This window comes from Diplotaxodon limnothrissa, linkage group LG11 (genome assembly GCF_057381915.1).
Source record: "Diplotaxodon limnothrissa isolate DT_005_m linkage group LG11, D_limnothrissa_male_GT1.1, whole genome shotgun sequence".
NCBI classification, from domain to species: domain Eukaryota; kingdom Metazoa; phylum Chordata; class Actinopteri; order Cichliformes; family Cichlidae; genus Diplotaxodon; species Diplotaxodon limnothrissa.
This window is the reverse complement of record NC_140606.1, coordinates 25648127-25664129: the sequence shown is the minus strand read 5'-3', so window position 1 is coordinate 25664129 and position 16003 is coordinate 25648127. Positions and strand designations below refer to the sequence as shown.

At 39.2% G+C, this 16003-nt stretch overlaps 1 protein-coding gene across 1 annotated transcript; it reads left to right on the top strand.

The window, feature by feature from the left end:
• The first annotated feature begins 5215 nt into the window (after window positions 1-5215).
• On the top strand, window positions 5216-15384 carry znf384b (zinc finger protein 384 b). The gene is made up of 11 exons (XM_085365457.1): window positions 5216-5410; window positions 8692-8759; window positions 8848-9076; window positions 9524-9637; window positions 11082-11236; window positions 11321-11412; window positions 12139-12363; window positions 13809-13976; window positions 14089-14167; window positions 14287-14445; window positions 14590-15384. The coding sequence occupies exons 2-11, from the start codon at window positions 8694-8696 to the stop codon at window positions 14977-14979; spliced, it is 1677 nt and encodes a 558-aa protein (XP_085221583.1). The 5' UTR covers window positions 5216-5410; window positions 8692-8693; the 3' UTR covers window positions 14980-15384.
• Window positions 15385-16003: the final 619 nt, after the last annotated feature.

Here is a 16003-nt window from a genome sequence, read left to right as displayed (position 1 = left end):
TGTATGTATGGATGGATGGATGGATGGATGGATGGATGGATGGATGGATGGATGGATGGATGGATGGATAGATAGATAGATAGATAGATAGATAGATAGATAGATAGATAGATAGATAGATAGATAGATAGATAGATAGATAGATAGATAGGTGTTACCAGATATTCACTTTTTTAAAATCATTAAATTTTGAAGATTTGTATGGATTTATCCAAAAGCTATGAAAGTTCTTGAAACATTGTCAGGATCTTTACTGTTCTCGTATTATTACAGTGAGCTGCAATGTCTTAATGAGCACAATGATAACAGGTGGCATTGGTTGGCCTGCAGAAGCTGGCAAATTATAGTCTTCCTGGTTCTTTTTTGCCTCCAAATCCCACAGACCTAAAACAGAAATAGGGGCCAGTGGGGCAAATTAGTAATCCAGAGGCCCAGTAGCCCATAACCATTATGGGCCACTGGGCCTGTCCAAGTTGGACCAAGTAAGATGGTATGTCTAGTCCAATTTGGACCCCTGCTGCATGGACCTCTGCAGTATCCACTGAGAGCTGGAGGAGGTCAAGTGCAGATGATTCATTAAAATATTTGCAACATAAAATGGCTAAAGTAAGAGATTAAGTTAAGGGGGAAACATTAAGTGAACAAATGGGTATTTAGAAAAAGACAACAAGTTAGTTTGGAAGTTAACTTTTAAAGCCATAACGCTGGGACTTTAATGAAAAATAATTTGAACTAAAAATTAAAGGCTGTTTCTAAAAACAGTTTTATTTATTTCTATTTTACAGAGCAACAGCTGACACATACTCATTAAAAGTTCTAATATTCACCAAAGTCTAACAGTACAGTCGTCACCATAGGTTTTGAGAATGACACAAATACTGGTTTTCACAAAGTTTGCTGCTTCAGTTTTTATAATAGCAATTTCCATATACTCTAGAATGTTATGAAGAGTGATCAGATGAACTGCGAAATCCTTCTTTGCCATGAAAATGAACTTAATCTCAAAAATTCAATTTCCGCTGCATTTCATCATTCAGCATTTCATGCCATAAAAGGACCTGCTGAGATCATTTCAAAAAATTTCTCATCAACTCAGGTGAGAATGTTGACGAGCACAAGGCTGGAGATCATTATGTTATGCTGACTGAGTTAGAATAGCAGACTGGATGCATTAAAAGGAGGGTGATGCTTGAAATCGTTGTTCTTCCTATTAAACATGGTTACCTGCAAGGAAACACATGTAGCCATCATTGCGTTGCATAAAAAGGGCTTCACAGGCAAGGATGTTGTTGCTACTAAGACTGCACCTAAATCAACCATTTATCAGATCATCAAGAACTTCAAGGAAAGAGGTTCAATTATTGTGAAGTAGGCTTCAGGGCCCCCAAGAAAGTCCAGCAAGCGCCAGGATGGTCTCCTAAAGATGATTCAGCTGCGGTATCAGAGTGCCACCAGTGCAGAGCTTGCTCAGGAATAGTAGGAGTCCATCTGCACGCATAGTGAGGCGAAGACTTTTGGAAGACGGCCTGGTGTCAAGAAGGGAAGCAAAGAAGCCACTTTTCTCAGAAAAAGCCATCAGGGACGAATTGATATTCTGCAAAAAGTACAGCGAGTGGACTGCTGAGGACTGGGGTAAAGTCATTTTCTCTGATGAAGCCCCTTTCTGATTGTTTGGGGCATCTGGAAAAAGGACTGTCCAGAGAAGAAAAGGTGAGCACTACCATCAGTCCTGTCTCATGCCAACAGTAAAGCATCCTGAGACCATTCATTTGTGGGGCTGCTTCTCATCCAAGGCAGTGGGCTCACTCACAATTTTGCCAAAAAACAGCCAAACATCCTCTGAAAGCAACTTCTTCCAACCATCCAAGAACAGTTTGATGAAGAACAATGCCTTTTCCAGCATGATGGATCACCATGCCATAAGGCCAAAGTGATACCTAAGTAGCTCGGGGAACAAATCATCTTGGGTCCATGGCCAGGGAACTTCCCAGACCTCAGTCCAATTGGGAACTTGTGGCCAATCCTGAAGAGGCAGGTGGACAAACAAAAACCCACTAATTCTGACAAACTCCAAGCATTGATTATGCAAGCATTGATTCTTATGAAAGAATGGGTTGCCATCTGTTAGGATTTGGCCCAGAAGTTGATTGACAACATGCCAGAGATCTAAAAACACTCAAGCAGCAAACTTTGTGAAAACTAATATTTGTGTCATTCTCAAAACTGTTGGCTACGACTGGATAAGGCTTTTTTCAAGTAAATACTGTGAGTGTTTCTATTTCTTGCTCTATTTATTGTCTGAAACGCAGTGAAGCCTGTTTAATCATTAAAATTGCCAAAAAGAGCAGTATCGGTCAGATTTTATGGAAATATTAATTGGACAAAACAAGACATTTATGAATGTTATTTTAGCCCCGCTAAACATTTGAATTTATTTATAAGCCAAACTAATCAAATTATAAAACCGGTATGCAATATACTAATTTTCTCTGAGATAACATGTTCCTGTCTGCATGATTAAGAATTACTTACACAATTATTTACTACTGAACCAAATGCTCTTTGAACTTTGCTGACTATTTTTCCACCTACAGGTTGTAATTATGCCTGTTGGAATGTTTTAGAGAAGAACATTTGGCATCGTTCACTGCTAACTGGGGTATAATTTTATTTATAGGGAATCTTACCCGGTGTTGCACGGTAACAGTAAATTTTAAAAAACAAATGTCAATGCAATATTTTAAGCTGTTTTCAGGATGTTACAGAGGCTTGAAGTGACAGATTTTGTATATTTCCCGAAGACATTTCCCCGTGATATTTTGAGGATGCGTTGGGACAACAGATTATAGCCGTTCAGTCTTAAACTCTTGGAAAGTGCTGGTTAGATTTCATCTGGTGATTGCATTCATGGTCCTTAGTTAATGAGCCCTGACCACTTTTGGTGCACAGATAACCATGTTTTTTGTTATTCTAGGAATATATTGTATATACACAGACAGCTCCATATCGTTGCTTACATATTTGTCTAATGAGTGAAACATTCCTGGTTTCAATCCAGGAGACACAGAGACACAAATATCTTTGAGTTTTTGTATGGAAAGGCATTCAGTGTAAAAAATAATCTGCCAAATCAAACATGTGGAGCTACCTGCTGTGGGCATCCTTTGTGGATAAAGGCGTAGCCAAAAGTAGCTACACAGTAGTGCACATGGTTATAGGTTTGCGCTTCTTGCTTCACGGCAAGAAGCTCAAACCTGCTGGTCTGCTGGGATCTTGGCACTTGCATGATCAGTCTGTTACCTATGTGGGTTCTCTCCAGGTTAATTAGTAATTCTAAATTGGCCTTGAATGGGAGAGTGAATCACCATCTTTCCATCTCTGTTTGCCCTGCAATACACAGGCAGTCTGTACTTTTAAAGGTACAGGAGCCTCAGGGAGCTTTGTGGGGTTTCTCACCAGTGCCACTGGGGAGTAACAGTTTTGAGTTTATATGTATATATAGAATTATAATAATAATAATTATTATTATTACTGTTAAAATTCTGTCTTCAAAAACCTAGGAATCATCAAAAGATATATATGTGGGATATATTTTCTTTATTTTTGAATTTATGTATTTTGGACTGTGTCGTGAAATTAACACAACTCATAAAGGGATCACTGTAAACGTTGCTGTATGCACTGGTAAAACTGAACAAATGATCTAAAAAAGTGAATCAAAGTGTAAATACACACAGTGCCGGTTCACCCTCTTGAAGAGATTTATGGAAGCTTGTTTCAACTGCTGTATTTTCTTTTCTTCTTTTTTTTTTTGTTTCAGAGCTCAGTTGAAAATTTGTGTTATTATCTAAAAAATAATTTAAAAAAACCCCCTGATAAATCAGTGCTTCCATGAGATTCCTCCAATAACCGTTTATCAAAACTGCGCTGTCAAGATTGCTTGAATGACCACAGATTTCTTTAAAGCTCTCTTAATACTGAGAGAGCATCCAGGTGTACCAGACCTCTTTCCAAAAAAACTCAGTTGGTTCATTTTAAAAACATGTTTATAAACCTTTTACTAATGAAACATCCCTCTGGTAACATTTCAATTCAATTCCGTTTTATTTATGTATCTTCAAATCATATCAGCAGTCATCTCAGGGGGCTTTATATTGTTGGATAAAGACCCTAAAATAATACAGAGAAAACCTCAACAATCAGATGATGCCCTTTAAACACGCACTTTGTGAAAGTGGGAAGGAAAAACTCTCTTTTAACAGGAAGAAATCTATAGCATGACCAGGCTCAGGGAGGTGCACCCGTCTGCCTCGATCGATTGGGAGTGAACAAAAGACACACTTTGAAAGAGAGACAGAAATTAATAAAAACAAATGATTAAATGTGGGGGTTTTAAGTGCCACTAGCAATGTTATAGCAATGTTATTGATAAATATTTCAGAAAGGTAATAATTTGGAAGAATAATTTTAGGGAATATTACCTTTAAAAATAACCTTTTGGGAACAAAAAGTTTTGCCGTTATGGACAGTGATAATATAGCTATTTAAATGTTTGCTGCTGCTGTCTTGGCCAGATCTCTCCTGAAAATTGCCTTTTTTTTTATGTCAGCGACTCTTACCTGGATACACAAGGATAAATGAATGTCTCTTTGTCATCTCTCATGTTCCGTCTGGCTCAAAAGGAGTTGATATCATTCATGAGAGATATGTTTGACAGATTATAGGCCAACAACTCATTTACAACAGTTTAAATACCAGAAATTACTTTTTGTCAGGAGATCCCTTTTTGCACGACACCGGTTCTGGTCCCCAGGAAGAGTGACAAAGTAAAGTAATCATGTGTGTATATTGTTTAATAATGGAACAAAGTCATTTGAGTCTAGTGCCTCACAAAAAACCCCAAAAACATTAATTGGGCAGACCGGTTCTGGCCCGCGGGCCGAGTGTTGGACACCCCTGACAGTACTGACTTAATTTATATTTCTGACCACAAGTAAACGCACCACTGGGGACTTATTCACTTGGTAAGTAAAAGCTGGCATGCGATACAGTGAAATAATTATTTATTTGTTTATTTTACTGCTACCACTACTACCACTCAAAAAAACACGACCAGCTGATCGCGGACTTTTTAGATTTTTTAAATTAACTGCCTGACAGAAAGCGGAAGTGACGTCACTGCACACGCTTCTTTTGTCTGACGACCTTATCAGGAGGAAGTGAAGCTCAGGCGAAGCGACTGGCTCACCGGAGGGAAAAAAACGAAAAAAAAAGAGAGCGAGAGAAAAAAAAAGAGGAGGAGGGGGGGAAACTTCACAGATTCACTGGAATTTGGACAGATTTGGAAACTGTGTCCAAACTATCCCGGCCTGCTGGAGCTTCGCGGAGGAAAGCGGAGTCGTCAGCTCCGGTAAACGCCACTCTTCTCCACGCAGTCGGTAGTAAATTTTGATAGATTCGGTCGACTCTGCTGCCGCCTCTCCACCCGTCCCCACAGCCGGAAGTCTGTGAGGATGGTCTATTTTTTTTTCTTCGCTTCAGTTTTTTTTATGCTTTTGGTTTTTTTCATTGCTTTGCGTTTATTTTTTCCCGAGCGGGAAGGCAGCACAGGCTCACACTGTGTGTCTGCTAAATGTATGTTAATCAGCACGTCGGGCCTGAATAACTGCAGGATGCACGGAGGCCAAATGGAGACCTGCTGTAGATATGCGCCTTACATTGTTCCGATATGTGGCGTTTTATGAAAGTTCATGTTTTTGTAGTTCTTTTAGGTCTACTTTATTCCGCAGAGCAAACTTAAAGCTAAGTAGCTGGATGTGGATCCCCTTTAATGCCGCTAAATACTGACATATAGGAAAGCGGGCAGGAAAGTTTAACCTCATATTATTTAATAGTGCTTTTTAACACATCTGGACGCTTAATCAGAGCTGCAGTTATGGAATTACAGCTGTATGGAGCCAAACACTTGCACCCAGACAAGGCTGTAATAGGCAACCAAACTAAAAACTAAAAGTGGGTGTGACAATACATGTTAGTTACACGGAAATAATAAAAAGTAACACAAATTCTCAACAAAACAAAAAAGAAAAACTAAACTAAACAGTATTTCATATATTCCTTAATAATCTGAGTGCAATAGGAAATATAAGTTACAAGTCTTCACTTTTAGTCTTTTCTGATACGTTTTAATTGTGAACACATTCAGTATGTGGGATATCTGTGCACACGTTTAGTCGAGTGTTTTTATTGATCTGAGCTTCTAAAATTCTCCCTTGTACAAACATCCCTTGTATTCTAATAGATCAAAACATTACTAAACATTTTCCAACAAAAGAAACTAAAATGTAACCAGCAAACTTAATATGGAAATTAATGAACAATAAGACAACAAACAATTAAGACAAAAGTAAAAGCTAATTGAAATATCTCTAACGACTCATCCATGAGACCAACATGCTAGTTTTGCTTTTCTTATCATATAAATGTACCAACTATCTCAAAAATCTATTACATTAATCTGACAAAAAAAGTAGTTTCTGAATTATTGACATCTCTTAAAATCCCCCCAGTATAGCCTCTGTAATATTAAACTTCATGAAAACAGTGATGCGGTACAATTCTGTTTTCTTTTAAGTTAGAAAAATTGGGTGATACCCACATGTTCATGGATTGTCTTATATGTTAAAGATCCTGGAGAAACAATGTAATATCGAATTTCCCAGAGGAACCCACCCGAGGGATTAATAAAGTTCTATCTTATCTTATCTTATATCAAGCTGATAAACAGTGTATTACAGTACCATCTATATTACTCATAGACAGCAGTATCTCGCACTGGTTCAGACCTGAACCTAAAGAAAATTGTATTAAATGAAGCTTAATTAAACATTAATGCTTATGAAGTGAAACTTTTAAATCAACAGAGACTCTTTTGGGATTTTTAGTCTGAGCAACAGCACATTTTCTTCTGCGACATAATTATCTCATTAATTAAGAAAAACAGAATCTTTCTCCCCCTTTCTACTTTTCCCTTTTAAACTGTATCTGTAGCAATAACACGTCACAGGAATGAGCCTAGTGCTTCCCCAAGAGACCCACACCTTCAGGGACCCTTTAAAAAAACCTCCACCCTCACACTGGGGAGTTAGTGTCTAGTAATTTGATTAACTGGGTCTTTTATTTAGTGCCCACAAAAGTTTTTGCCAGAGCCAAAAGAAAACAAACAGTGGGAGTGCATGTATTTCTACTCAGTAATATACAAAGCTCTTAACTGTTTTTTTTTTCTTTCTTGAACTGGAAAACACCCTGTCAACCAGGTTTTCTTACAGTCTAAATATTTCGTATCACAAAGGAAAAAAAGCAGAAGTGTAAGTTATAAACTTCACATTGGCCTCATTCAGGGCTGATTTTGACCCTGGGGCCATATCAGCATAGTTAAAGTAACCACAGTGCTTCACACAGGACAAGTGAATCAAACCTGGTTACAGGTGAGAATAAAACAAACAAACAAAAAGTGTCACCACAGTGTTAGAACCTCCATCGTGCCGTTAAACAACCCCTCAGACTCTTTGCAGTCATTTGCTGTGAGTTTCTTTAAAATAATTTCGCCTCCTATTGATTTTTGGAGGATTGTTTTGTTTTGCTTTTAGCAGCCAGAATTACATGAATTTCATTTCTCTACTTTAGTTTCAATGTCCTGGTTTGGCTTGTTGGTACACTGAGGTTAGAAGTGAAACAGTCTTTGCTTTTTATTCTAAAACATGTCACAACAACATGTGCTGCGTCAACACACTTTGTCTGCTTTACACCCGCCCCTACGGTGAAGCGACTGATATGGCGAGGCTCTTTAGGTCCAACCTTATTACCTGATCCCCATCTCGAAGAATGTCAAGATTCAGATTTGTGGTTTTCATTATTTCTCTTGGTTTTGCTAACAAGGTGTATGTTCTTAAATTAATTGGTGCTCTGCAGTGTGCAGTCAGCACTCAGGAAGCCATGTCATATTTTAGGAATAAGGTGCACAAATGAACTGAGAGGGTTGACAAACCATTACTAATTTTTGTTAGGAGGCCCGGAGGCCTCCTAACAGGAAATCCTTGTAGTGGGTGAGCCCTTAAAACAGTAATGCATTGATCTGGTATTTGTCTTGTCATTGATCTGCAGGAGAATAATGTAGTACATGCTCTTTGGTGTGGGAAACATTTCATTAAGGTCTTTCTCATTAGACATAGAAACACACTGCATGAGCATTTTCACTACAATTTTTAATTACTCTAGTAGAAATGTCTTCTCTTTTTTTTTTAGTCCTAATGTACACAAGCAGCTGTGAGGGAAACAGGCTCCACTGCCACTTCATTAGGTACACCTAACTCAAACCAATGCTTTTTTTTTATTTTTTATTAATAAGCTATCCAGTGAATCGTAAAGCTAAAAAAATTAATTTTCTGTTAAAATAGTTTTATCGATGGGTCCTCCCTCCTACTTTGAGTGTTTTAATGTTAGACTAAATGTCATATGGCACAATGCATGTACCATTATTACAAATGTCAGCTTCCAAATCAACTCTAAAGTTAGACTTTATGTTTTATATATAAGATACATTTAGCTCATTTTAATAAATAATAATACATTCTAGTGTTGGCCAGCTGTGATGGAAAGTTTTTAAATCTTGCTGCTTTTGTGTCGTTGCAGAAATGATGGAAGACTCTCATTTTAATTCATCATATTTCTGGTCCCCAGTCCCGACTATGCCCGGACAGGTTAGGCTACAAAATAATTTACTGTTCAATCAGTTGATGACGGGGAGAGAATGTTTCCGTCAAAGAAAAATCTCCTTTCTCCTGACAGATTGAGAATGCCATGTTCCTAAACAAAGTAAAAGAGCAACAGGAAAAAAGCGCTTCCTTCTCTGCTTCCCCTGCATCTCACTACCAGACGACTCTTCTCACCATCCCCACGCCTGGGGCCAAGACAGATGGAGGAGGCCAGGCTGGTAGTGCGGCGCACCTCCACCCTCCGCACAGCACCCAGAACATCACAGTGTTGCCTGTCCCCTCCACAGGCATCATGACAGCAGGTGGGCTTGTTTCTGTGTTTAGAAACCTTTAAGCGTCTCTTTCTCAGTTTTGAGGTTGAAAGACTTAACATATTTGGGGATTGAGTTAAAAACACTGAAACACCAAATATTAAGGCCGTATTTAGATCCCATACCCTCAGTTTTTGAAGTATAATGTAACAGCAGTGTGTTAAATTATTTAGGTTATGAGAACAAACTTTGTAAATAGAGAAAATGGGAGTAAAATGAACAATTAATTCAAGGTTTTCCTCAACTGAGACAACTTTAGCGCTGTATTACAAACATTCTGCTTTGTAGTGCTATTGTTACACTTGGAGATGTAGATTATAGTTTAAAAAAATGCCTTTGGCAACATGTTCTTGAAGCTGTAAATTGAATTCCTCAACCTCAGTGACACTGCTCATCTTAGACAATTTCTCATCTCTGCTCTTGTCTCTTTCTCTGCAGCTGGTCTGGTGATCACGACTCCTCAGGGAACTCTAGTCTCTCCAACCTCCTCTCAGTCGTTTGTGTCCGGCCATCCAGCAACAACCATGATTGTTTCAGCACTCCATTCTTCAGGTGAACAGCATGTTATTATACACACACACTGGCTAACTTGTTTCTAAGTACAATATTGTTACTATGTAAATGATTAAAACTTATATGGGTGGATCAAACAGTGTTATAGATTTACTACGATTCAGAACTCAGGGTATTGTGTAAAGCCTGGTTTATGGTCACCTTATTGGTTTTGGTATGTGTCGACTGTGATGCCGCTGCAGCCCCATGGCCGTTACTTACTGGCGCTTCAGTGTGCACTGAACTCGCTGAAGTCCTCTCCTAGATAATAGGTGCAGCAACTTTTCATCAGTGCTGGTACATGAGTAGAAGAATTAGAAAGAAGAAGCTAAGAATTCATAGAGATTTCTCCAGAAAGTCTCATTTTGAAGGTGTTGCTGCAGCTCCTTCTTTGTAATCTGAGAATGTCTGAGCTTTAGTATATATCATTGAGACCAGCACAGTCGTATATATGTATGTACAGTATATATATGTATGTCGATGGGTGCGCTAAAGGCCCATTCTCTTCTGAGCTACCAAATGAAGTTTCATTGTGTGAACACGTAATGACAATAAAGGATTCTTATTCTTGTGTCTTCATAGCTTCTCAGCAATGCTGTGCACACTGGGTTACAAAAGTTGTCAGGTGCACGACACACTGAAACAACACTTAACATGGTTTGTGCTTTTAGCACTTTCATGAGGGCTACTATAATGAGCATAAACCAGGTTTAATATGACTAATCACTGACTGAATCCCTCATCTGTGAAATATTTTGGCTTTTGGGGGGCATTCATATGTTCTCTTATGGAGCTATTGAGACTATAAAAGAAAATTCTTACACTAAAAACTCAGGAGACAAAAATGTCTGAAGCATTTATTGATGACTTGATTACCTGGAACATGATCAAACCTGACTGAGAGTCTTTCTTGCAGTGCTAAGTTAGACTTTGTTCAGGCTGTTCGTTAATTACATCTCTGAGCTATGAACACATCTGTGTCCTTGTCCACAAAGCACAGAGTGATCTGATGAGTAGCAAAACCAGATTATTTTATTACCAAGCCTGTGTCAGTGACTTATGGTTCTGTCTTTTTAAGTAAATTTATGTCTTCCAGTACAATAGATGCTGTTTGAAACTGTTAATAAATTATTGGTGTCTTTGCTTTTAGAAAACAAACATAAATACAGATTTTCAGTATGAAAAGTGCCCATATTTATAAAAGAAGCACATCAATTTTGATCATGTGTCTGATGCCGTCCAAATGTATTCACATGTCGATTATACTGAAACACATTAGACTTCCTTCAGCATCTTCTGGTTTTCAGTTTGATGTCAATGCACCTACAGACCATTATGTAGATGGTATTTAAATATGGGATGGAATTATTACAAACTTGTTCCATCTTCTGCTTTCAAAACTCTGTTCCATCATCTTAACCTGTGACTGTCGATCTTCTCATAGACAAAAAAGAAGCGGACGGGAATCCACATGTGGTTGTGATGCCAGCGCCCTCCAAACGAGGGAGAAAGAAGAAGACCAAAGTGTCTCGGGTTGGTCCTCTGGGCATGCCGGGAAATGAAACTGTAATACTGGCTCATCTGACACCAGGTGGCCAGGTAAGAGAACAGCTACAGATGTGAAAAAGGAAGCGTGATGCAACGAACTGCTCATTAAATCAATTTTAATTTTATTATCAATAGGTGACAACTTTGCAGCATCATGCTAGAGATCCATATGATCTCTCAAATGAAGACGAAGACCATGCCTCGAAAGATAGCACGAAAACATACAGGTATTTATTTATTTGTTTAATGTTTTTAAATACTTGCTGCTCATCTCCATTTGTTCTTGCTCTGGCTGTGAAATATGCATACATCTGTTTCTCTGTTCACTTCTGGAAATTAGCATTGAGATTTTCAGCTTTTGTAGATGACCTTGGCAGTGCTGGATATTAGCGTCTGACACGCCGACTCCTCAGACAAACACTCTTCACTGCATGTTGTGGCTGAACACACCGGCTTTGTGATGGATGCTTAATTCTTTACTAAAAATGTATTTGAGAAAACAAATACATGCTTTGTAGATGCTCTCTCCGTCTGCACACACTGGACACAAACCTGTCTTCTACTCTCCCCTTTGTCCTTATATAGCATGCTCTTTGAGCTGTGATCTCACTTCTGTGTCCTTCTCTTCCTCTTTTTTTATAGTACCTGTGTACCTTTCCTCCTCAGTTTTCACTGATTTCTCCCTTGACATTTCACTGTGTTGTCTGGTTGTGTCGTCTTTATTTGATTTAACCCGCCTTTGTCTTCATTGATTTTTTTTTCTTTTTTTTTCTTTTCATTTTCTGTGATATCTTATTTCTCTCTGTGGGTCATTGCTCCATTACCCTGTCTCCTAATCTTCTTCTGTCCCATCTTCTCTCTTTTTTTTTCTCCTCCTCTTGTACATCTCCCTCTTCTTCCTCCTCCTTGTACTTCCATCCCGTCCTTCCATTTCTCTGTCTCTACGCCTGTAGGTGCCGGATGTGTGCGGCGACCTTCTTCAGTAAGTCTGACATGCAGATCCACTCCAAGTCGCACACAGAGGCCAAACCTCACAAGTGTCCTCACTGCGCCAAGTCATTCGCCAACTCCAGCTACCTGGCCCAGCACATCCGCATCCACAGTGGGGCCAAGCCTTACACCTGCTCCTACTGCCAGAAATCTTTCAGGCAGCTCAGTCACTTACAGCAGCACTCACGGTACTACAGACCCCCCCAACCCCATTACCCACCCATACCATATACCCTGTTCTCTTAACTTGTCCTGCTAAGACCCCTCCTATGTTCTTCTCCATCCTGGTGAAGACAGTGAAGTGCAGACCATATTACGTTGCCTTGTGGATGTTGGCTCGCATGTTGCCAGTTCCATCCAGTGACCTTTTCAGCATATTAAAATTCAGATGACACCTTTGAAGTCTGGCCTTTGGCCGTAAATTTTTTTCTTTTGTTTTTTTCCCCCCTGCCTTTGTTTCTGTCTTTGCTGTGTTTGTGCAGGTCTTGCTCCTTTTTGCACTGCACCTTCTGTTCTTCTGTCTGCATGTGCTGTCATGTCTTCCGACACTGCTTCTTCCATAAACACACATACCTATTTCAAATCTTTCAAAGTAAACTTCTAAAAAATAAAGTTGACAGTATTGTTGCTCTTTACCATTGTACAGCCCTTTGTGTTATTGATTTGATGGTTCATATCTTTGTCAGTGCTTTTCTCACCTTCAACACTCAATAGTGATGTTCTGCCATGCTTTGCTTTCATGCTCTGTTATCCTGTTTGTTTTATCCTTTTTGGGGGGCTGTGCTCGTATCAATTTTCCATCATTTCGGGAAGCACGATAAACTGATACATTTGTAAAACGTGTATTTATTATTTTATTGTTTTAAAGGGGACCTGTTATGCTTTTTTTTATTTTCCGGCATATGTATACCATTAAAATGCTGGATTTTCATATTAAACAAGTGAGTGTAAGGTAATTTCTATGAGGCAAAAACACAGCTTTTAGACTGTTCTTTTAGTTGTAGATACTTTGTTCAACTCTTAGCTCTGTATGATATCAGTGAGAGTCAATATCCATAAAGTGGTCACCTCAGGGACACAGCTCTGGCAAGGAGCATAGATTCCCCACCCACCTGCTGTTCAGACCTCCTGTCTGATGGAGAAAATTGACTGAAGGGGAGAGAGAAGGAGATAAAACGACTTGTTTCAGACAGCTGAGAGGCTGCATCAAGGGGCTGCATCAGACCTGTAAGGCTTGAAAAGCTACTCATGTTAAATTCAGTATTAGCTAAAAATTACATAACATAATGGGTCCCCTTTAATATAATCTCTTGTGTTTAAATCTTAAGCATCTAATCGAGTTGGTCCAGACAGATAAAATTGTTAAATTTGTTGGATGTTTGTGTGAATTTTTTAATTACTGCTGGCCGTAATCAGTAAAGCGTATTTTGTTGGGGTGTTTTCTTCAGAATTTCCAAATGTTTCATTGCTCTGTGCTTCATCGCCGCAAGCTTTAATTTCCTTGTGTGAGATGTTTTTCCCTGAAATGATAAATTAAGAGGATTATCTTAAAATGAGGCTTTTTTTGTCTTCAGTTTATCCTTACAGTCCTGTTTTCATTTCTCTCTTTTACCATCTTATCTGCTCTCATCAGGAACCACACAGATGCAAAGCCCCACAAGTGTCCCCATTGTACCAAGTCATTTGCCAACTCTAGTTACCTGGCCCAACATATCCGCATCCACACCGGAGTGAAACCCTACACCTGTTCCTACTGCGAAAAGTCCTTCAGACAGCTGAGTCACCTTCAGCAGCACAGCAGGTAAATCACCCACTGGTCTAGGGTTTCTCATCTCCTTGCGGTCAGGTTAGGTCACCCTGAAAGTGATAGGCGCCCGTGTTTGTACATGTGTGTGTTTTTGTGTTTTATTCAGGATTCATACCGGAGATCGGCCATACAAGTGCAGTCACCCAGGCTGTGAGAAATCCTTCACGCAACTCTCAAATTTACAGGTGTGAATGAGTTTGGTTCTGTTCTTATGCATGGAGTGTTTGGGTATTAACTAACTCTCAAAACATTTCACTGTATTGTTATGCCTTTTTTTCCCACCAATAACAATTTTTTCCCCTAGTCTCACCGGCGTCAACACAACAAAGACAAGCCTTACAAGTGCCCGAACTGCAATAAAGGATACATAGATGCAGCGAGCCTGGAGGTGCACATGTCCACACACACTGTCAAACATGCCCGGATCTACTCGTGTGGTCTCTGCAACCGCACTTACACTTCAGTAAGACAAATGTCCATTTCTGAAGAGCATTACTACATGCAACACTATGAATCGCCTCACTGGCATCAGACACCTGGCAGCTACTTTACACCGTGTAGTCATGTCTCCACTGTTTCCCCTCTACCTATCCTCCCTTCATCTCAGGAGACGTATCTGGTGAAACACATGGAGAAACACAACCCAGAGCAGTTGACTGCATCAGCAGTCATGGCAGCACAGCCGGCACAACAGAACCAAAGCCAGGCCCAGGGCCAGGCTGGAGCTCAGAGCCGGGTAGAGAGTGCAGATGGAGCATCGAGCCGACCTGGAGGAGCTGGGAGTGGAGCGGCGGGCAGGGGCCAGCAAGGACAGAGCCAGAGCAACTACCCTCAGACAGAATCCATCTCCTGTCCGTTTGACCTCCATCAATATAAGACGGTGTCTGCCAACGACATCCAGTACAAGTCAGTCAGTGTGGCGGACATTAGTACCCACAAGGACCTCTGTCTCACTGTGTCAGCATCCACCATCCAAGTGGAGCATCTCAACTCTTAGAGAAGATGAAAGGAGAGAGAGTGGGAGGTTGGCAAGCTAAAATTTATTCATAATAACAAGAGATGGAGGATGAAGAGTGGAAAAATTAAAGCAATACTAAGATGATGCAGAAACTTTGGAACAAATGACTGTGCCTGAATGATTTTTTTGAGGCAGACAGGAGAAACGATACCATGACACAATAAACTGAAGACTATAATTTTAGTTTTATTTTTTTAAGTTTTATCTCTTCTTTTTTTTCTTGCCTTGTTTGATTTGTTTGCTTAGCTGTCCAGTCTGACGTGCATGTGAAGGCTGCAATAAAGTATGTTTCAGTCCATCACAGTGATGGTTTTATAATAGGAAGCATCTAAGAGATACTTCACTTTACTATTAACACCTCCTGCTCTTCCCTACAGATACAACTGTGGCCATCTCAAGTTATTGACTTTCTTTTATTGAAATTAGTAGTTGACTACGGAAGTATTTTTTTATACTTTCATACAGAAACTTTCAGTTTTTACATCAACGTTATTAACTCTGCGAAGTTATAACAACGGATGCTTGTGATCCTTTTTTTCTGGAAAGAAAAAATAGCAATCACATATATAAAGTTATATCCTACCAGTTTATAAAGTATGATTGCGTGCTTAAAGGTTATGGTAAAACACATAATGTATTTAAATCGATTTGCAGGCCTTCACGTAACCTTTGAGAGAGAGTGATGAGCCTGTTCATGTAATCCAGTTGTACTGCTTTGTATGTATGTCCTGAAAGTAGTGTTATTCAAATGTGCTTCTGCTATTATACTTCCATAGTAACAACATTTATAACACTTATTCATAGACATAATGACTCATGAGATTTTTTTCTGCTTATAATAAAAATAAAACCCTCTAAGTGATTACTTCTTTTTAATTTTTTTCTACTTTATTACCTTTTAAATTATTTTCATATGTGCTGTAATTGCTTTATGGGGGAACTTTAACTTTTTATCCTTTTTCCCCCAATTCCTTTCACATAGTCTTTATTTTTCTTAAAAAAT